A 22,964-nucleotide genomic window follows, 5' to 3' on the forward strand; every position below is an offset into this window, starting at 1 on the left:
CAAGGAGCAGAATTCTGCATGTTCTCAGAATTGTCTGGAATGTCATTGTATGCTGTAGTGTCAACATTTCCCTTCGCTGAAACTAAGGGGCCTAGCCCGAAACATTAAAAACAGCCCCAGACCATTATTCCGCCACTAAACTTTACAGTTGGAACTATTCAGTGGGGCAGGTAGTTGTCTTGGCAGCCGCCAAACCTAGATTTGTCCATCGGACTGCAAGATGGTGAAGCATGATTCATCACTCCAGAGAACGAGTTTCCACTGCTCCAGAGTCCAATGGTGGCGAGATTTCTACACGCTTCAGCACTCGGCGGTCCTGTTCTGTGAGCTTGTGGCTAATCCACTTTGCTGCCGGGCCATTGTTGCTGCTTCCATTTCACAATAACAGCACTTGCAGACCGGGGCAGCTCTAGCAGGGCAGAAATTTAACGAACTGACTTGTTGGAAAGGTGGCATCCTATGACGGTGTCACATTAAAAGTTACTGTGCTCTTCAGTACGGTTTATTCTTCTGCTAATGTTAGTCTATGAAGATTGCATGGCGGTATGCTTGCTTTTATTCACCTGTTAGCAACGGGTGTGGCTGAAATAGCCGAATCCACTAATTTGAAGTGGTGTTCACATGCTAGTGTATTCTCAAGCAATAATTTTGCTATGGCTATTCGGGGTGTAGATTGAGTGGCAAGGGGAAAACTAGCTCTCGTTGGCAGAGGTTTGGAACTATTAACCAATTTACCACATGGGGAGGTCACCATGGATGTAACGGCTGTCTTCATAAATGGACCAAGGCGCAGCAGGTATGTGAATACTCATCTTTAATTAGCCAACAAAAGGAGTAAAGCATCCACAGGAAACAATAAACACGACAGCAGCAACAGTTGGCAGGCTAGAAAACGCAGTGCAAAACAACCACCCACAACCCCCAGTGACAAACATACTCCCACATATATGACTCCCAATCAGGAACAACGATCCCCAGCTGTTCCTGATCAGGAGTCACAAAACACACAGAACATTCAAACACACCCACAAGACTGCCACGTCCTGACCACCAAACTACTACAACAGCTCCATCTGCTGGTCAGGACGTGACAATGGAAAGCTGAAATTCCTGCCCATGCAAACCTGCTGATTAGAAGATCCTGTGTATATTGTATTTTCAACCAGCAACTATCAGGAAATAACACTAGTTTCATCAGCTGTTGTACAATATGGAAAAACTGAAGTTCGACTGCACTGGGCCTGACACGGGTTGTGATGGTACCTGGTACAGCATCGATTAATGGTATGTTAGCCATGTTCACTTTTATTTTTATTAGCATTTTTGCTGTTTTGAACCAACATCCATTGATCATGTGTTAATTCGGATGGCAATATCGCAGTTATAATACTGTAGGACCTACCAGGGTTGGGTAGATTACTTTCTAAATGCAATCCATTACTTTCAAAAAGGAGGACCAAGGCACTCTTCATATAATTAAAATGCCTTTTTATTTTGTGCTTAGAGCAATCCGTTGCTAGTTACCTTTCCAAAACTGTAATCAGTAACGTACCTTTTTTGAGTTTCTAAATTTAAAACTAATCCAATAAGTAATCTAGTTGTTCAAAAGTATGTGATTACATGTAATCAGTTACTCCCCAACCTTAGGCCTATGTATTGGGAACACACAGGCTACATTATAAGAAAATGTTGATGAAATGCTCGGGCTACATGGAACAACTTCCAATAGAGGCGTTAGATGTGGTCTTGTTGTCTCTCGTTTCCTTGCAATGCTGTCAAACTCTTAGATTATCGGTTTTATTCGATGGATTCCAACATTATTGGTGTGGCTTGTTATGCATATATACTGAACAAAAATATAAAAGCGACATGCAACAATTTCAACGATTTTACTGAGTTACAGTTCATATAAGGAAATCAGTCAATTTAAATAGTCATTAGGCCCTAATCTATTGATTTCACATGACTGGGCAGGGGTGTAGCCATGGGTGGGCCTGGGAGGGCATAGGCCCACCCACTGGGGAACCAGGCTCAGTCAATCAGAATTAGTTTTCCCCACAAACGGGCTTTATTACAGACAGAAATACTCCTCAGTTTCATAAGCTGTCCAGGTGGCTGGTCTCAGGTGATCCCGCAGGAAAAGAAGCCAGACGTGGAGGTCCTGGGCTGCTGTGGTTATACGTGGTCTGTGGTTGAGGCCGGTCGGACATATTGCCAAATTCTCTAAAACGATGTTGGCAACAGCGCTCGTGGACATTCCTGCAGTCAGCATGCCAATTGCACGCTCCCTCAACTTGAGACATCTGTGGCATTGTGTTGTGTCACAAAACTGCACATTTTAGTGGCCTTTTATTGTCCCCAGCACAAGCTGCACCTGTGTAATGATCATGCCGTTTAGTCAGCTTCTTGATATGCCACACCTGTCAGGTGGATGGATTATCTTGGCAAAGGAGAAATGCTTACTAACAGGGATGTAAACAAATTTGGAGAGAAGTAAGCTTTTTGTGAGTATGGACAATTTCTGGGATCTCATATTCAGCTCATAAAACATGGGACCAACACTTTACATGTTACGTTTATATTTTTGTTCAGAATAAATCCTTCTGTTCTCGTGCCACCATCCAATAATGTAGGCCTACGAGCAGACAAAAAAGCAGCCTATGAGGTCTGTATGTAGGCCTATATCTTGGTTAGGCATGGTAGGGAACCATGAGATTTTCCTGTCCTATAGTTAACTTCAACACATTTTTTGTCACTAGATCTGGTTAATCACATTCAACGCACAAACTGAGCAATCGATTTGCATGTGTTATTCCACAGTGTGTGGACTTCCCAAGAAAAAATAACAGTTAAAATGTCCAAACAAATCCTAATTTTCCATCCTTCGGTCTACAGCTGTGGGTTTATAAATAATGGGATTGGTTTTTGGGCAGGTTCGGGTCCGTCCATCCATCCTTGAAGGGAATGGCTCGGTTCTGCTGCTAGATTTGATTAATTCCCGTTCCGTCACTCTTCATTCCCTGTCCCCCAGTTGCATCCCTTTGCTCCGTATAATATTATAACAATCAGCCACGGCTTTGGTGGAGGCGCGAAGAGATGGGCAGATGGTGCGTAATTAGGTTGAGGCGCAAGCCAGGGGAGACTACGCAGTGGCGGTTCTAGACCATTTCAACTGGGGGGGGGCCAAGCTGGGGCCAGTTGTACTGTTAGAGGGGCCAGTTACATTAGACGTTATTGTTGTCATATTGTTTTCTTCACTGCATTGTAGGCATTAGCAGGCAAAAGACCATGTTCATAATCATTGGTGTTCCGCGTTGCAACTGTCTAATAACGGATGTAAAAAAAAAAAGAACGATAGCAAAAATTATTTCATGCTCCACATTTAGGGGGGCCACAAGGGGGTCCAAAATTGTTGTCACAGGGGCACTGCCCCCCCCCCCAGAACAGTCCCTGAGACTACGTCCCCGGGTCTCGAGGGAGAGACTGTTTCTAGAAGTGCAGGTGCGTTGGGTTTTGATCAAAAACGGCCTAGCACGACTGTCCGAGATCTAAAGCATCAAAAAACACTATCCTCTCACCAGAAGAGCAACTTCTCAAAAGCGTCTTTACTTAGAGAACGTGGATGTTCCAATTAAGTCTATGGAGTTAAAACAGGGGGATTGATTGGTTCCACATTTACGTCATTTAGCAGACGCTCTTATCCAGAGCGACTTACAAATTGGTGCATTCACCTTATGATATCCAGTGGAACAACCACTTTACAATAGTGCATCTATATCTTTTTTTTTGGGGGGGGGGGGTTAGACGGATTACTTTATCCTATCCCAGGTATTCCTTAAAGAGGTGGGGTTTCAGGTGTCTACGGAAGGTGGTGATTGACTCCGCTGTCCTGGCGGCGTGAGGGAGCTTGTTCCACCATTGGGGTGCCAGAGCAGCGAACAGTTTTGACTGGGCTGAGCGGGAATTGTGCTTCCGCAGAGGTAGGGGGGCCAGCAGGCCAGAGGTGGATGAACGCAGTGCCCTTGTTTGGGTGTAGGGCCTGATCAGAGCCTGAAGGTATGGAGGTGCCGTTGCCCTTACAGCTCCGTAGGCAAGCACCATGGTCTTCTACCACTTAATATTGTTCATGAAATTTTCGTAGGCCATGTCCTACCAAATATGTCCAAACGTCAAATTGATGGATGTCACAGCAGGACACTTTTAAGAGCTGTCAATATAAACTACAATTCAAGACCATGGACAGCTTCATGGAGCAACACCAATGCTTGTCCATGGTGCTGATTTTGAGCTCAATTTTCGGTGTGCTGTCCATGGGGCTGAATTATTTGGCACTCCCATGGGTTAATGTGAACTCATCATCCCGTAATCAATGGTCCGGTGGTAAACCTATGTGTGTAAATGATACACCGACAATCAAGATAGAAGAGGGCACAAAGCCCTGTTTCCCCATGGCACACAAACATCGAATCATGCTAACAACGTCACAATGGGAGTAGGTCTAAAGCAGACTGCTGGGTGAGACATATGCAGATATACTGTAGGTCCTCATCACAAAGGTAGCAGGTCCAATTTATCTCCAGAAATAGTCCATATGAAATAGAATGTCTTTACAGTTTCATAAGAAATGCAGCGGAAATTGGATATAGCATTGAGTTGTGCAGTAGCGTTTTGCAAGGCCCTACTCCTGTACAAGCTCATCCTGGCTCATCCTGTCTGTATCAGACTAATAAATTAGGCTCAGATTTACCATAATGGTAGAATAAGGGTCTGACTTAGCCAACAGCTGTGACCCAGGGTTACCTAGCAACAGGTTAAACCCAGAAAATAGCGTATTCACTCTTAGAAAACTATTTTTTGGGGGTTCTAACCTTTTGGTTCTTTGGATGAGATTAAAGAACACTACTAAAAAAGGTTCATAGTTTATTAGGTACACCACCCGTTCACAAAAATGGTTCGCTCCTACAAACAGTGTCACATGGCCATGGCTTGCTATATAAAGCAGGCAGACAGGCATCGAAGCATTCAGTTACTGTTTGATTGAATGTTAGAATGGGCAAAACTAGTGGCCAAAGTCACTTTGAGCGTGGTATGATCATTGGTGCCTGGTGAGCCGCTTCCAGTATCTCAGAAGCGGCCGGCCTCCTGGGCTTTTCTTGCACGACAGTGTCTAGGATTTACTGAGACTACCACAAACAAAAAAACATCCAGTCAGCAGAAGACCTATGGGCAAAAACAGCTTGTTGATGAGTGGTCGATGGAGAATGTCAAGAATCGTGCAAGCTAACAGGCGGGTCACAAACAGGCAAATAATGGCGCAGTACAACAGTGGTGTGCAGAACAGCATCTCGGAATGCACAACTTATTGGTCCTTGTCACAAATGGACTATAGCAGCAGACTTCCATACCGTGTTCCACTCCTATCAGCTCAAAACAAGAAGAAGTGGCTCCAGTAGGCAACACTGGACAATTGAGGAGTGGAAAAACAATGCCTGGTCTGACAAATCCCGGTTACTCTTGCGTCATGCTGATGGCAGAGTCAGGATTTGGCGTAGCAGCATGAGCCATGGTCCCATCCTGCCTGGTGTCAACTGTACAGGCTGGTGGTGGTGGTGTAATGGTGTGGGAAAGTTTTCCTGGCACACGTAAGGTCTCTGATACCTATTCAGCGATGTTTCCATTCCCAAAAAAATTCAAGCTGTTCTGCAGGCAAAGGGGGTTCGACCCAGTACTAGATTGGGGCAACTAATGAACTGGCCAATGAGTGTATATACCCAGTGAAGGCAAAGAACTGTGAGGGGTTCTATCCCTACCCCAGAGTGTAATGGGGATTTTACAAATCAACAGCTAACAAAAGCTAAACCAGTTACATCAAACTCTGAAATTACAGCTGAAATAAGCTTTTAATTTGTTGTAACTGTTTTCCATTGACATTTGTATCCATATTAATGATGCTGCATGATTTTGCCTGATCAGAAAAATGGCTAGCAGACATCCGACACAGCTCTCTATGGCAAGGGGAAGATCAAATTCATATTTTGCAACATTGTTGCTGAGGTCTAAGTGGCAAACAACAAGGTTCATACAAACCTGTGCTGCTGCAAACTAAATGCTAGCTAGAAGCAAGAGGAGATATTGTGTTTATTAAAAGCATAAAATCAGATAAAAAAGTGGTTCTATTTAGCAGGGTTTCCCAAACTCAGTCCAGGACCGAGTTTGGGAACTCCTGCTATCTAGAACCTTTTGGATCAGTCAATTCAAAATGTAACTGCCAATGCCATTGGATTAAAAAAACAACTGCCAATCCATCCAGCATGATGAGGCAAGAGGATGGTGGTTGAACCAACTTGCAAGTACCCTACCAATAAAGCATGTTATTTTCCAATGTATTATGTTAAGCAAAGTTGATTATTTAATTCAAATATATTAAGCCTAGGTCATATGATAAACTACAGTCAAGACAAACAAAGTTTATCTGCTGTTTATCTGCTGACTGAGAGGAGGCACAGTATGTAAAATTATTTCTAATAAATTACATATAATAAGTCTTGGTGATTCAATACCCTATTTAATCATTATATGACTTTTAACACACTATCTTTTCCTCAACCTGCCAGTTACTCCGAACTATCAGAGGCAGATGATATCTCTTTTGGTTGGTGCTAACAATACATGCATGTAAATTGTTCTTCTACATTGTAATAATTATATGTCTTCATAGCGTTTTGTCTTCATGTTAATTTCTGCAGATTAACTCATATTTATTTATCCAGATTAACTCATGTTTATTTCTCCAGATTAACTCATGAATATTTCTGAAGATAAACTCATGTTTATTTCTTCAGATTAACTCATGTATATTTCTGCAGATTAACTCATGTATATTTCTTCAGATTAACTCATGTATATTTCTGCAGATTAACTCATGTATATTTCTGCAGATTAACTCATGTTTATTTCTGAAGATGAACTCATGTTTATTTCTCCAGGTTAACTCATGTTTATTTTTCCAGATTAACTCATGTTTTTGCTTTTTTTTAAATTTTTCTCTGGTACAGTCAAACAGGTAGCCCTGCGGCTAAGGATTTGGACCTGTGGCAGGAGTTGGACCTGTAGTCAAAAGGTGTTCGGTTCGAATCCCGAGACGGGCGCTGGACAAAAATGGGTGGAATTGATCTGACAACTGAAGGGCTGCTGGGTTCACATCCTCAAAACGTTCCACTACCTTTGGGCCCTTGCGCAAGGCTCCTAACCCCACAACATGCTTTCCATCCAGAGGCACTGCATGCAGCTTGAACCTGTGATCATCTTAACTGTATGTGTGAGGTGTGCTGTTTGGGGGGGGGGGGGGGGGGGGGTTGAGAATGGAGCAGAAGATACATTTCTGTTGTTCACTGTAACTAATGACCAAAGTATATTGCATTGTATTGTAATGTACTGTAAAGAAGTCAGCCAGAGTTGACGAGGGCCATCATTCAAACAAAGAGATTCACCCCGAGCCACCAACACATATAATGACAATAACTTCTGAAAACTATGCAGGTATACTTTTGTCCATTATTTATTTGTTTATTAAAGTACATTATTAGCTTAAAATATGACTATTTCATAGTAGTAGCCATAATTCATAAATTGCACCATGTAGGGTTCTATATGGAACCATTTAGGTTCAGTGAAATTCTGGACTAAAAAGCTCTTTCAATGGAGAATCTCCGTTGGCAATGCTTTAGTCCTAAACTAGGCTTAATCAGTGTCTGGAAAATTGGATAGATCCCTAGAGGGAGAGATGGGCATCTATGGAGACAGAGTCATACAACAGACTTATCAGACTCACTCAGAGCTTACAGGCAAACACACATCTGTGGAAGTGAGCAAACAGGCAGGAGTGGTCCTGTCGCACAGGCACACACACACACACACACACACACACACACACACACACACACACACACACACACACACACACACACACACACACACACACACACACACACACACACATATATACACACATATACAGACACATTCACACACACACATTCTGCATGTCCCAGTGTAGCACACATACATGATGTCCAGCCTGTATAGATTGTACTGAGCTGGGTGAAGACCTTCAGAGCACAGTGTGTCACAGTCAGGACTGAATAAATGTATTAGACCCTGAGTTTACTGCATAGTCGTATAGTGGAAAGGTCACTCACATCCTCCAAGGGAGTGTGTTACTCTCCTCTTCTTATCTCCTGTCCTCTGCTTTACTCCTCTCCTATTCACTCCTTTCCTCCCTCCTCCCCACCTCTCCTTTCACTCCTCTCTGCCTTTTTCTTCTCATCTCAAGGATGATTGGGCACCCATCTTTGGATGTTTTCTGTTTTCTTTACCCATACTCCCACAGGGCCAAGGGGCTGAAGTGATGTTCACTCATCCATAACAGAGAGAGCCCCAACACAGAGGGAGTTTATAATAGACATTCTGTTGAAAGTATCTTGTGTGGGTCTGTACATTACTGTAGCATGTTACAGATCTACCATATACTAGTTCATTGATCCTGACATATGTTGTTCAGAATCACTCCTTGGGACACTATAGGTCATTATGGTAGGGTAGAGGCAAGTGGTAATCTCTCTTTCTAACCTTTCTCTCTCTCTCTCTCTCTCTCTCTCTCTCTCTCTCTCTCTCTCCTCACTCTCTCTCTCTTTCTTCATTTCTACAGGTCTCACTTTGATTACAGGTCTCAGTTCAGAGGAATCCCTGTGACATTGACATACCCATCCAGTTCCCTCCTGAACACCCTGTAAACCAGAAACAGGTGTCCTGTCTGATGCCTATTTCAATACATCACTGAGATTTTCGTAGCATTTAGCTGCTTAGCGTGCGTCGCTAATTGAAGTGGATGGATTTTTTAATGGGGAAGCTAACATTAGCATTTCACCAATGCATACATGGGGATGCCCAGCAGTGATGCTTTCAGTCTCAGGTGTGTGTTCTGTCCACAGCGAATACATCTCCTCTTCTTTTCCATTCACGCTTCTCCGAACCAATTACACATTTGCTAAGCGTTTGTTTTTCTGCTGCTTTGTTGTTGTTTTTTCTTGCTTGTATTTTAATCACTGTTCAGTGTGTGAATTAAGAAGATGGAAGCTTGGGTGAAAAACTGGAGTGGATTTCTAAGCTAACATGGAATGGATGGACAACTGTACAGTATTGTATTGTACTATTTTCTATATTCTATTGTATTCCTGTCATTCTTCGTCAGAGGGGTGGGGAATGTTGCTTCAGGTGAGAGGAGATGACTGAAGGGAAATGTGTGGGGACACACACGCACACACACACACACACACAATGTGTGTATGTCCGTGACATCTAGCAGCCATAAAGTTGGGCTAGTATTATTCCATAAATAAAATACCTCTGCCTGTAAAACGACATTCCAAATCGGATCAATATAACATGGAAAACCTTGGAATAATTTGTATTGATTTCTGCAGGCACCTTTCCTGAACTCAGTCTCAGTCTCAGCATGAACCAAAAAGCAGGGGATGAATTATTACCCAAAATATTTTCAACACACATGCAGCAAAAAGGATTTAGTATTATTTTCTTTAACTGTTACATGTTTTGTTTTTTGTGCACGCACTTGTGTGTGTGTGCGTGCGTGCGTGCGTGCGTGCGTGTGTGTGTGTGTGAAGCAATGGAATTCTCACTCCATCCCTCGTTTTTTCCTTCATTCCTTCCCTTACTCCTCATGCCCTCCCTCTCCTGTCTTCCAGTAGCCATGGTTACAAAGGTGATCGATTAGATGCCATCTGATTCCAGACCACCAGAAACAAAAGATGACAGCAGATGGCAACCAGACAGACAGAGATAGAGAAACAGAGAAATGAACTGAGATTCACTCTGCATGTTGGTTAATCATGGTACTTCACCATCTGCAGTGGATGAGAGTCTCCACTCAAACAATGAATGATACAGAGACAAGCAAACAGTCAATATGAGTGAGAGAAATAGGACGGCTACAAAACCTTGGCGATACAGACCGTGGCGATACAGACCTTGGCGATACCTTGGACAACAAAAACACTGTAGGGAGGAAGAGAGGGAAGATGAGAGGGATGAAAGAGAAGGAATGGTGAAATGAAGGAAAAAGAAGGCTTAATACAAAGTAACAGATGGTCCTCAAACACCCTAGACTCAAGGGAGACAGGGAGAGCACACACACACACACTTGAATATTTTATTTGGATCCACAATGACACATATGTAGTTTGAGGGTTCTTTCAATGGTGGATGGATGACTCTCTACAGAGGACATAAACTGGGATGGGGACTGATCACTATTTTGTAGATTTAATTGTATTTATTTATTTTTATTTCACCTTTATTTAACCAGGTAGGCAAGTTGAGAACAAGTTCTCATTTACAATTGCGACCTGGCCAAGATAAAGCAAAGCAGTTCGACACATACAGCAACACAGAGTTACACATGGAGTAAAACAAACATACAGTCAATAATACAATAGAAAAATAAGTCTATATACAATGTGAGCAAATGAGGTGAGATAAGGGAGGTAAAGTCAAAAAAGGCCATGGTGGCAAAGTAAATACAATATAGCAAGTAAAACACTGGAATGGTAGATTTGTAGTAGAAGAAAGTGCAAAGTAGAAATATAAATAATGGGGTGTAAAGGAGCAAAATAAATAAATAAATACAGTAGGGGAAGAGGTAGTTGTTTGGGCTAAATTATAGATGGGCTATGTACAGGTGCAGTGATCTGTGAGCTGCTCTGACAGCTGGTGCTTAAAGCTAGTGAGGGGGATAAGTGTTTCCAGTTTCAGAAATGTTTGTAGTTCGTTCCAGTCATTGGCAGCAGAGAACTGGAAGGAGAGATGGCCAAAGGATGAATTGGCTTTGGGGATGACCAGAGAGATATACCTGCTGGAGCGCGTGCTACAGGTGGGTGCTGCTATGGTGACCAGTGAGCGGAGATAAGGGGGGACTTTACCTAGCAGGGTCTTGTAGATGACCTGGAGCCAGTGGGTTTGGCGACGAGTATGAAGCAAGGGCCAGCCAACGAGAGCATGCAGGTCACTGTGGTGGGTAGTATATGGGGCTTTGGTGACAAAATGGATGGCACTGTGATAGACTGCATCCAGTTTATTGAGTAGGGTATTGGAGGCTATTTTGTAAATGACATCGCCGAAGTCGAGGATCGGTAGGATGGTCAGTTTTACGAGGGTATGTTTGGCAGCATGAGTGAAGGATGCTTTGTTGCGAAATAGGAAGCCAATTCTAGATTTAACTTTGGATTGGAGATGTTTGATGTGAGTCTGGAAGGAGAGTTTACAGTCTAACCAGACACCTAGGTATTTGTAGTTGTCCACATATTCTAAGTCAGAACCGTCCAGAGTAGTGATGCTGGACGGGCGGGCAGGTGCAGGCAGCGATCGGTTGAAGAGCATGCATTTAGTTTTACTTGTATTTAAGAGCATTTGGAGGCCATGGAAGGAGAGTTGTATGGCATTGAAGCACGTCTAGAGGGTTGTTAACATTAGAAGCCTCCTCCCTAAGTTTGTTTTATTCACTGCTTTAGCACACTCTGCCAACCCGGATGTCCTAGCCGTGTCTGAATCCTGGCTCAGGAAGTCCACCAAAAACTCTGAAATCTTCATCCCTAACTACAACATTTTCAGACAAGATAGAACGGCCAAAGGGGCTGTGTTGCAATCTACTGCAGAGATGGCCTGCAGAGTTCTGTCCTACTATCCAGGTCTGTACCCAAACAATTTGAACTTCTACTTTTAAAAATCCACCTCTCTAAAAACAAGTCTCTCACCGTTGCCGCCTGCTATAGACCACCCTTTGCCCCCAGCTGTGCTCTGGACACCATATGTGAACTGATTGTCCCCCATCTATCTTCAGAGCTCGTTCTGCTAGGTGACCTAAACTGGGACATGCTTAACACCCCAGCCATCCTACAATCTATGCTTCATGCCCTCAATCTCACACAAATGATCAATGAACCTACCTGGTACCACCCCAAAGCCGTAAAATTATATGCACATTCTAGTTTCTGGGCAGTAGTAATAACCAGATTAAATAGGGTACGTTTTTTATCCGGCCGTGCAAATACTGCCCCCTACCCTAGAGAGGTTAACATGCATGAAACCAAGGCTATTACGGTTACAGAAGTCATCAAAAGAGAGCGCCTGGGGAATAGGAGTGGAGCTAGGCAGGGCCTGGATTCACCTCTACATCACCAGAGGAGCAGAGGAGGAGTAGGATAAGGGTACGGCTAAAAGCTATGAGAATTGGTTGTCTATGACGTCCGGAATAGAGAGTAAAAGGAGCAGGTTTCTGGGGGGGATAAAATAGCTTCAAGGTATAATGTATAGACAAAGGTATGGTAGGATGTGAATACAGTGGAGGTAAACCTAGGCATTGAGTGATGATGAGAGAGATATTGTCTCTAGAAACATCATTGAAACCAGAAGATGTTATAGCATGTGTGGGTGGTGGAACTGAAAGGTTGGATAAGGTAAAATGAGCAAGGCTAGAGGCTCTACAGTGAAATAAGCCAATAAACACTAACCAGAACAGCAATGGACAAGGCATATTGACATTAAGGAGAGACATGCTTAGTCGAGTGATCATAAGGGTCCTGTAACGCCCTGGCCATAGAGAGGGGTTTTTTGTTCTTTATTTTGGTTAGGCCAGGGTGTTACATTGGGTGGGCGTTCTATGGTCTGTTTCTATGTGTTTGTATTTCTTTGTTTTGGGCCGTGTGTGGCTCCCAAATCAGGCACAGCTGAAGTTCGTTGCTGTTGATTGGGAGTCACAGATAAGTGCATGTTTTTCCGTTGGGGTTTTGTGGGTAATTGTTTCTGTTTAGTGTGTTTCACCTGACAGGACTGTGTTAGCTGTCAGTTCCTTGTTTTGTTTGAATAGTGCTACGGCAATAATTAAATATGTTGAACACTAACTCCGCTGCGTTTTGGTCCACTCTCTCTAAAGGCAGTCGTTACAGGTCCAGTGAGATTCAGACAGATAGCCGGGCCATAGGTAGCAAGCTGGCAGAAGATGGAGGGAGGTCTGTTTTTAGCCACCTCGTGCGTTTCCGAGAAAATTGTCCGATAGACCTATTAAGATAGCAGCCGATAAGACAGTTAATGATTAGCGGGCCGCAGATGGGCGTTCAGGTTACGCCGCGACGGAGGGGCCAGTTGGAAAACTCCCTCGGGCAGATAACGTCGGTAGTCCAGTCGTGAAGGCCTGATGGGGCTCCGCATCGGCAGTAAAACGGGTCCGGATAGGTGATTGTAGCCCAGGAGTGGCTGATGGAACTCTTCAGCTGGCATGCTCCAGAATAATTGATGTTAGCTCCGGGACCGACGTTAGCCAATAGTCACTCGGGTAGCAGCTAGCTAGCTGCAAGATCCAGGTGTAAATGATCATTAATCATTAACTGCACACAGATACAGTCATGCAGGAACTCAGCTACTTCCTGTTCTCTCTTTAAATTAACTCACATTCCACCAATCACAAAACAGCAAGGTGGTTTCTAGATAGATACTCAATAGAAATTACCATTCCAAACAACTGATTCCACACTCTTTTTGACTAACCAACAGTGAAACAGAAAATAACAACTCTCATAAAATGTCCCTACACATACAAGGAAGGACCCATATTTTAAGGGTCACAGATTGACTTGGTTCCACACACACAGACAGATGAGAGATAAGGTTTGGGGCTCCCTCCATCCTTTTACATGATGGAACAGATGGTTTCCAGGCTAGAGCAGACCTAGGGTACCCAGAAGAGAGAGAGGGAGAGAGGGAGAGAATGAGAGAGAGTAGAGCAAAGGAAGAATAGAAGGGGGAGAGTCTTACTTTGGTTTATCCATACAGAAATATACTTGAAAATGAAGTTGGCATATTGTTACTGTTGTACTATACAATGAGGGCTTCCCACAAGGGTCCATTGTTTGGGTGGCTAACTGGTTGGTAGGCTACAGCACGCTGGAGAGAGCACAAGTTGGTAGAATCCATCCCCACTGAAAGTTGGTAGAATCCATCCCCACTGAAAGTTGGTAGAATCCATCCCCACTGAAAGTTGGTAGAATCCATCCCCATTGATTCAGTGTTTAAGGTGAATTAAGCTGTTGAAAGGATTCCCAATTCATCATCCTGTCAAAAGGTGCCACAGAAAATCAATAGGTGTGATCTATCCTTCCGGTCTGGGTGACATGCAGCTGAATATGCTGTTGCACGATTACAGCACTGCAAATGATGACAACATGGAACTTGAGACACTTCCTTTTCATCGTACACAACATGATACCTCCCATAACCCTAACCTCTGGGCTTCGTTATGCAAGTCTTTTTCAAGCATTAATAGCAAAGTACTTCATAAATTAGTTTTCATGAAGTACCGTTGTCATATTATGCATTGTAGAGTTACTGGGAAACAGTGAGTTTATATGTGAGTTTGTGATGAGTGGTGACAGGGTCTGTGTGTGTGGGGGGGAGGGGGAAGTTGGTTTGACAGAGAAACAGCCTAATTACATGATGGCACTGAGCCTCCCCACTCCTCACCCCTGGCCTTGTATGACACCCCTCAGTCTGGCTCGGTCCTGTTCTACTTCACCCCTGGCCTCTGAGCCAAGGTAAGAGGTGCAGTACTCTACCCTTTGTAAGGTCCAATTAATGTAAACAGCTGTTTTCCTGTGGGACACACACTATACACACACACACTTTTTTTTCTGACCTACACCCATACACACACACACCTATACACACACCCCTCCCCTGTGACAGAGTGTGTTCATTCTGGCAGTATGGCTGCTGGACCTATGGCCTCTTTATTCCCATGACACCCCTACACAGTCTGACTGGGATGGGGCCACACCATGGTGCCTTATGTTCCTTTCTCATCTATGCAGTTTCATTCATTTATTAGAGTCTGCTTGTTTCTCTGAGTGTGAGGGGGCATAGTGTACGTGTATTGTGGTAGCATGAGCTTAATATAATGATATTTGAGGAAACTGGTCCAAGTAATAGAGTAACGTTTATTGAGCTTGCTGTTGGTCTGTTTATGTCTCTCATTGGTTATACAGTGAAACACGTGACTTCCAATATATCCTCCATCTCTCCTCCACATCACCCTACCAACCTTGTAGAGTAGCTCCATTAACTTCCCAGGCCTATTAAAGTGACAGTGATAGCAGAGCAGGTGTAATTCTGTAGTTTTACAGCATATGAGGTGACAAAGCCCTATCTTCTCTCCTCCTTTACTGCTCCCAGACCGTCTATGAGCGTATTGAGCTGTTAAACCTGCATTTTTCATCACCAGGACCATGTCCACCAAGGCTGGGCTGCCTCGGACCATTAGACCATTTTACTTATTAAATTCTAAAGGTGCTCCTAAAACAGGCTGGTGGCTACCTGCTTTGACTGTGGTGGTCAGCTATGTGTGAGTGGATGGGGGAGTAAGATAGCAGCTGTTTCAGGTTGATTCAGTAATGGAGTTGATTTGTGTTTTGGAGATGACATATAGATACACATTTTTTTATTGTATTTTTTTATATTTCACCTTTATTTAACCAGGTAGGCTAGTTGAGAACAAGTTCTCATTTACAACTGGGATCTGGCCAAGATAAAGCAAAGCAGTTCGACATATACATACAACACATACAACAACACATACAACAAATTAAGCACACACACACACACACACACACACACACACACACACACACACACACACACACACACACACACACACACACACAACACACACACACACACATAATTTCATTCTGTGCCCCACACCAGGCACAGAAACAGACGAAAATCATTACCGGAACAGTTGCATTACATCAATAAAATGTATTTATCAATATGGTGTCCTGTCACTTCTGGAGATCAAGATCATCTCAGGAACACATTTAGTCAAATGATTAAAGTGTGTGTCCAGAACCGGGATCTGTCCAATACACACTACCATATGTCACAATTGGTGTCCATATATCCCTGCAGGTGAAAGAAGGAGGGAGGAGGGAGGGTGCAAGAATGAAAAAGCAGACAATACAATTCCACATGTATTGCTTCTTGTGCCGTCACTCCGCGGGAGGCTTTATTAGGGTCGGCTCGTCTTATCTCTCACACGATCTGGCACGCGCAAGAGGGTCGGCAGGTGTGGAGGAGAGACACGTCTAGAGGAGGCAGAAGGATTCCCTGTAATCGGTCCCCTCAAAGAAGAATGGCCCCTGGCATGCAGTTTACTAGAGTGCATCTGATATGATCATAATATCACGGAAAAACAAGACGGACTACAGGAGCAGTCGTTCTGTCCACGAGCGCACCCGGTCCTGACGACAACTTTCTTTGTTTTCCTATAGCGGAGGTCAAGAGACAGCACTTCTGAAGATTTTTATCCTCAGACAATCAAGTGATTCTCCGAAGAAGTGAAAGAAAACATTAACACCTGGTTATAGCCTAGTTAATAGGCACGTAAAATCGTTTTGAATAGTCAAACATCTCATTTGAAGACCTTTGATGGCATCACCTTTAAATTGAGTTTTTCTCGAACATGAAATGTTGGTGAGAAGGGTTGGAAATGTTTGACCGTGAGAGAAACCAACAAGAGTCACAGTTTTTAAGGTGGAAATAACTCTTCAGCGGTACACCCTTCTTGGATAAAGTTCAACAAATGTATAAGGTGAGTTTAAACATTCCTACAATTGAAACAAACATTTTGAAAGAACATAATAACGTTTTATAGGCACATCTGTTTCAATTTTCCAATGATTATGTTTATTTTGGTATGGAAATAATTCCAGTGTTGTATAATTATTTCTGTTATCCCCTCTAAACTAAAAGTAACATGATAAATATTGTGCCTTTATATAACGCGCATAAAGGATATCTCGTTTGTATATCAGCATATTTCAGACGCGCGTCATCCAATCACAGCCTATACAGCACGTGAATCGTCTGCGAGACAGATGGTCAGCTGCTCACGTGAATTCAGAGCTCTCCCAATAATTCATTTCAATTAAGTCTTAATTAATGTCTGCTGTGTTATGTGATGTATGTTCGCAGCTATCGGATTTAATCGAATGCAGCCTGTGGAAATGTGTTCCCATGAAATGTACATACGAGACAGTTTTAAAATGGGCAGACTAGCCAGAATTGCTAAACTTTATGAGTAGTAGGCTAATAGGCTATTTCGATAGACCCTACATAGGGCTTATAAAAAAGCCAGATAAGACAATCCATATGGATTGTGTTTACACAGGCAGTCTACTTCTGATATTTTTGCCACTAATTGGTCTTTTGATCAATCACATCAGATCTTTTTACATCAGATCTTTTTCAGAGCTGATCTAATTGGCCAGAAAAATATCAGAATTGAGCTGCCTGATAGGCCTAGACAATGAAGTGAGTTGTTAGAATCAGCACCATGGACAGTGCACAACAGGAGTGCGAACATGCATCTCACCAAAATATTCTCTCACTTTTAAAAATCTAATTGTCCACAGAAACCTAACATATTCTCACCCCTGATCTCTCCTCTGTTATAAGACTAAACCCATATCTCTCACACAGGGGTTGTTGAACCTTTGATCTGAAAACTGATCACAGAACAGACTGCTTGAAGATGATGCTAAGTCCAGACCAGCCAGATGCCGACCTGCCCTGTGGGCAGCCCGACACAGAGACCCTGCTGAACGGCATCAAGATGGAGTGCGCCCCCCTGCCCGCGGAGCCTGCAGAGGGCGAGGGCAAGGCGCGATCTCTGTCCATGCCTTCCCTCAGCAGGGAGGAGAAGAGGAGGCGGCGGCGTGCCACAGACAAGTACCGGTCCGCACACGCCACGAGAGAGCGCATCCGCGTCGAGGCCTTCAACGTTGGGTTCGCCGAGCTGAGGAAACTTCTCCCGACACTGCCGCCAGACAAGAAGCTGTCCAAGATCGAAATCCTCCGGCTGGCAATCTGCTACATCACCTACCTCAACCATGTGCTGGACGCGTAGGGCACGCGTTAGGGATGGACATCTGTCAGTGAAGGAGAGAAGACTGAACATGGGGAAGATCTCAATTGCATACTCTTCGCATCCTCTCTCCTTTCTTATCTTCTCCTTCTCAAAACTAATTGGATGAGAAAACCAGAGGTTCCTCCGTCTCCTCCAATGGGTTTTGAAAAGGAGACAAGGAGAGAGGAGAGAGGATGCAAGGAGTATGTAATTGAGATCTTCCCATGGAGACCGAGAAGGGTGGACATTGTTGCCACATATCTGGCCTCGGAGCCCTGTCGTGCCTATGGTGTCTGCCGAAGTCCCCTGGTGTGGTGCCACTAGGCCAGGGACACATAATAAAACAGGACCTAATGTCTCTCTCTTTCACAGTGCTGTGATGGAAATAAACTGCTGCCCCGCTGGACTTTCCCACAGACTTATTCAGTGCTGCTGCTGAGTCACCTCAATCCAAATTTGTTGTGTCAGAAAATGCAATAATGTCGGGATGTCCTACTTCTTATAGCCTATGTTCCTAAAATTGAAAGCTATAGTACTGTTAGCTTATAGACTTATATACTGCCAGGGCCAAACTTCTCTCCGTGGACAGGGCTGATTTAAAGGACCTATAGCTGCAGAGACGTGCTGAAATCAGCACTGATGTTCAAAGTAGAATATAACTGGGCACTTATTTACAGAAATTAGATGTTTTATATTGTATTCGTTGTTGGTTTGTGGATTAGGCCTAGTAAGTTATTTATTTGTCAATGAATGTTTACATTGTGTCATTTCTTATGTCTGGTGTTTGCACACGCATATTTATTTGAATTATATAACAACAATTTATACTCTGACAACAGTGGATATTGTTGCTCTTTAATTGCAGTTTTATCAGATTTGATCTGTTTAACATTTTCCACAAAAAATGTGAAATCCTTGTTAAGTCCAAAGGTTGCAAGGGAAATGACAATATTTCGTTAGTATGGTGAGATAGTTTCAAATTTAGGCTTACAATTTCATTGTTCGATTTTTCGATTGTCCAGAAGTTTGTTGGTTTCATGCTTTTTTCATAGTAACATTTTTTGGGTGACAAAAACTCCATAGTTTACTGTAGCCAATACCTGTTTTCCAAAGATTGCTCAACATTTCAGGGTGTCCTTTCGTAGTAACCCATGGATATGAAACAGAAACAGAATTTGTTAAATCAAATAAACAGCTTTTTAAGTTAAAATATTCTTAAATGTTTGGTGTTGTATAGAGATTCTGGATAGATAGACATACGTTCAGGTGGAATTTCGAAAAACAAAAAAATCTCCTAGAGATGTCGGTGACGCCAGGGTATTTCATATTTTCTCCAGATTGGAGAGGCGAGGTCTGGGGCACTGGGCCAGTGTCCGAGCCGGAGCTTCGCTCTGTAGTCGGCGGACAGACACTCTCCCCACGGACGGGGCAGGTGTTCCTCCAGACGAGCCGAGACAACCACATTACGGCCCATCCGTCTGCCACGTCCCCCGGGACACGGGCGGGCACACGCACACACGCACACATTTAGGGTGAGGTGACTTGGGAATTATCGACAAGAGAAAAAAAGCATATTGGCTGGACAAAGAGCTTATTCGTGAAATAAATAATAATGACGATAATTGTAGGCTATAGTCCTAACAATAATTATATAGCCTACCGTTAATTATTTGAAGATTGGAAAGCCCATTGATAAATAATTCGACCTAAAAGCATCATGAAAAACATACATTATTTATAAACAAACAAGATTTTTTACATGGAAATTCACGTCAGTTTTGTGAATGCAGAAGAAGCATGTTGTAGTTCTAATTCGTAAGACAACAAAAACAATTGAAACAGACTGCTACTTTGTTCCAGGTAATTCATTACAACTAAACAATACACATATATATAGGCTATAGGCTACATCAAGTAAAACCGGATAGCTAGAGAGCTTGCATTAACTAAATGCCAGAAAAGAATCAAATGGAATATCACATAGCCTACATATATGAAAGGGAAGTGAAATGGGACAACTTATCAGTTCCACAACTGAATGCATTCAACTGAAATGTGTCTACCGCATTTAGCCCAACCTCTCTGAATCAGAGTCAAGTAATACATTGTTTCCTATATGAAGTCCTTTTCATCTAGAGTCAAACAATAGCATTTCTTTACATTTTCCTCAGACCACAAAATGTTAATTACACATATCATAAAGGGATTATATCCTTTCTTCTTTTTTCTTTTCTTTTCATTCCATTTCACATTCTTGTCATCTATCCATTATAACCAATATCTGTTTGTGTGCTCTCTCTCTCTCTCTCTCTGGCAAATTTATATATAAAAATTACAGCAATATCACATTTACATCAGAATTCAGACCCTTTACTCAGTACTTTGTTTAAGCACCTTTGACGCTACAAGCTTGGCACACCTGTATTGAGGAGTTTCTCCCATTTTTCTCTGCAGATCTTCTCCAACTCTGCCAGGTTGGATGGAGAGTGTTGCTGCACAGCTATTTCCAGGTCTTTCCAGAGATGTTCCATCAGGTTGAAGTCCGGGCAATGGCTGGGCCACTCAAGGACATTCAGAGACTTGTCCCAAAGCCACTACTGCATTTCTTGGCTGTGTGCTTGGAGTCGTTGTCCTGTTGGAAGGTGAACCTTTGCCCCACTCTCAGATCCTGAGTGCTCTGGAGCAGGTTTTCATCAAGGATCTCTCTGTACTTTGCTCTGTTCATCTTTCCCTCAATCCTGACTAGTCTCCCACAGCATGATGCTTCAACCACCATGCTTCATCGTAGGGATGGTGCCATGTTTCCTCCAGATGTGACGCTTGGCATTCAGGCCAAAAAGTTAAATCTTGGTTTCATTAGACCAGAGAATCTTGTTTCTCATGATCTGAGTCTTTACGTGCCTTTTGGCAAACTCCAAGCAGGCTGTCATGTGCCTTTTATTGAGGAGTGGCTTCCGTCTGGCCACTCTAACATAAAGGCCTACCATAAAGGCCTACCATAAAGGCCTACCATAAAGGCCTACCATAAAGGCCTACCATAAAGGCCATCTCCACAGAGGAACTGGAGCTCTGTCAGAGAGACCGTCAGGTTCTTGGTCACTTTCCTGATCAAGGCCCTTCTCCCCTAATTGCTCAGGAAGAGTCTTGGTGATTCCAAACTTCTTCCATTTAAGAATAATGGAGGCCACTGTTATTGAGGACCTTCAATGCTGCAGAAATGTTTTTGTACCCTTCCCCAGATCTCTGCCTCAACACAATCCTGTCTTGGCTTGGTTTTTGCTTTGACAAGCACTGTCAACTGTGGGACCTTATATAGACAGGTGTGTGCCTTTCCAAATCATGTCCAATGAATTGAATTTACCACAGGTGGACTCCAATCAAGTTGTAGAAACATCTCAAGGATGATCAATGGAAACAGGATGCACCTGAGCTCAATTTCGAGCCCCATAACAAAGGGTCTGAATACTTATGTAAATAAGATATTTACATTTTTTATGTTTAATACATTTGCAAAAATGTCTAAAAACCGTTTTCATTTTGTCATTATGGGGTATGTGTGTAGATTGACAAGGGAAAAAAGTAAACTGTCTCACTGTGTAAGGAGCCCATCTCTCCCTCTCTATCCTTGCCCCTCCCCCATCACTGGTCATTTTTATGAGCACCCTGACAGCTGGACGTCTGACATGTTTATCTTTCTAACAATGGAATTGCGGAGACTATCAATGGCCGTCAGTCACAATTGAAAAGTTTTAATTTCTTCCCTTATTCAAGATGTTTATTACTACTATTGATTTATTTAAAGCAAGGGATGATAAGGGCCACAGAGAGAGAGAGAGAGAGAGAGAGAGAGAGAGAGAGAGAGAGAGAGAGAGAGAGAGAGAGAGAGAATAATTGCAAAAGGGTGAGTTTTGTGGTGCAAGGCTGCCCTCTGTTGGTCTATAGAATGACATGTTCAGCCAGCACCAGCAGGTCAATGATCAAATGCAATTGTATTGGTCATATACACGTATTTAGCAGATGTTATTGTGGAAGTATCGAAATGCATGTGTTTCTAGCTCCAACAGTGCAGTAATATCTAACAAGTAATATCTAACGATTTCACAACAATACACACAATACACACAAATCTAAAGTAAAGGAATGGAATTAAGAATATATAAATATTTGGACGAGCAAGGTCGGAGCAGCATAGACTAAGAGACAGTAGAATAGAATTCAATAGAATACAGTATATAAATATGAGATGAGTAATGCAAAATATGTAAACATTGTTAAAGTGACCAGTGTTCCCTGTACTGACCTCGCCTTCTGGATGGTAGCGGGGCTCAGGTGGTTGTTGTGCTTGATGATCAGCAGCTCTTTACATGAGTGCATTTTTTAAAGAAGGGAACATACACAAACAAACTGACTAAGGAGAGTCTGGCAAATGCTCAATGCAAATCTCTAGCCACAACTACCCCTTCAATATTGACAGATCTGAGAGAATTGTTAAGGTGAAAGCAGGCTGTGGCAGATGTTATGTGGGTGCTGTCATCATATAATGCATTCAGTCCTTCACATCTGCTAAGACCGTAAGGACTTTGTCTAATTAGATGAAGTGGTTAATGACAGAAATGGAACAACGCTTATGTGGTTCCTAATTTATTGTACAGCAAAGTATAGCCAAGGCTACAGTGTCATGGATTAAGGTTGTCACAGCTGACTGCCTTTGACCCGTTCACTGTGTGTGTTCCTATGTTACTGCGCTCATAATTCTACATACTGTAGGAAAGACTACATTTCATCACTTAATGAATTGCTAATAAAGTAATTAATATATTCTACATGTGGGTGATGATGATAACTGCCTACACAGCGATGCCCCCTAGCGTATACCTATCATCGCCCCAATCTCCCCCAGAATCCCTTCACTGTCTGTCCACAACTGTACTAC

The 22,964-nt window shown here is 42.9% G+C and overlaps 1 protein-coding gene across 1 annotated transcript; it reads left to right on the forward strand.

Annotated features, from left to right (window-relative positions):
• Positions 1-16,573: 16,573 nt before the first annotated feature.
• On the forward strand, positions 16,574-18,816 carry LOC115161528 (helix-loop-helix protein 2-like). Its single transcript, XM_029712508.1, has 2 exons — positions 16,574-16,714; positions 17,605-18,816. Exon 2 carries the CDS (start codon positions 17,657-17,659, stop codon positions 18,029-18,031), a length of 375 nt encoding a protein of 124 aa, XP_029568368.1. The 5' UTR covers positions 16,574-16,714; positions 17,605-17,656; the 3' UTR covers positions 18,032-18,816.
• The last annotated feature ends 4,148 nt before the right edge of the window (positions 18,817-22,964 follow it).

The sequence above is a fragment of the Salmo trutta genome, chromosome 24, assembly GCF_901001165.1.
Source record: "Salmo trutta chromosome 24, fSalTru1.1, whole genome shotgun sequence".
Classification (NCBI taxonomy): Eukaryota; Metazoa; Chordata; class Actinopteri; order Salmoniformes; family Salmonidae; genus Salmo; species Salmo trutta.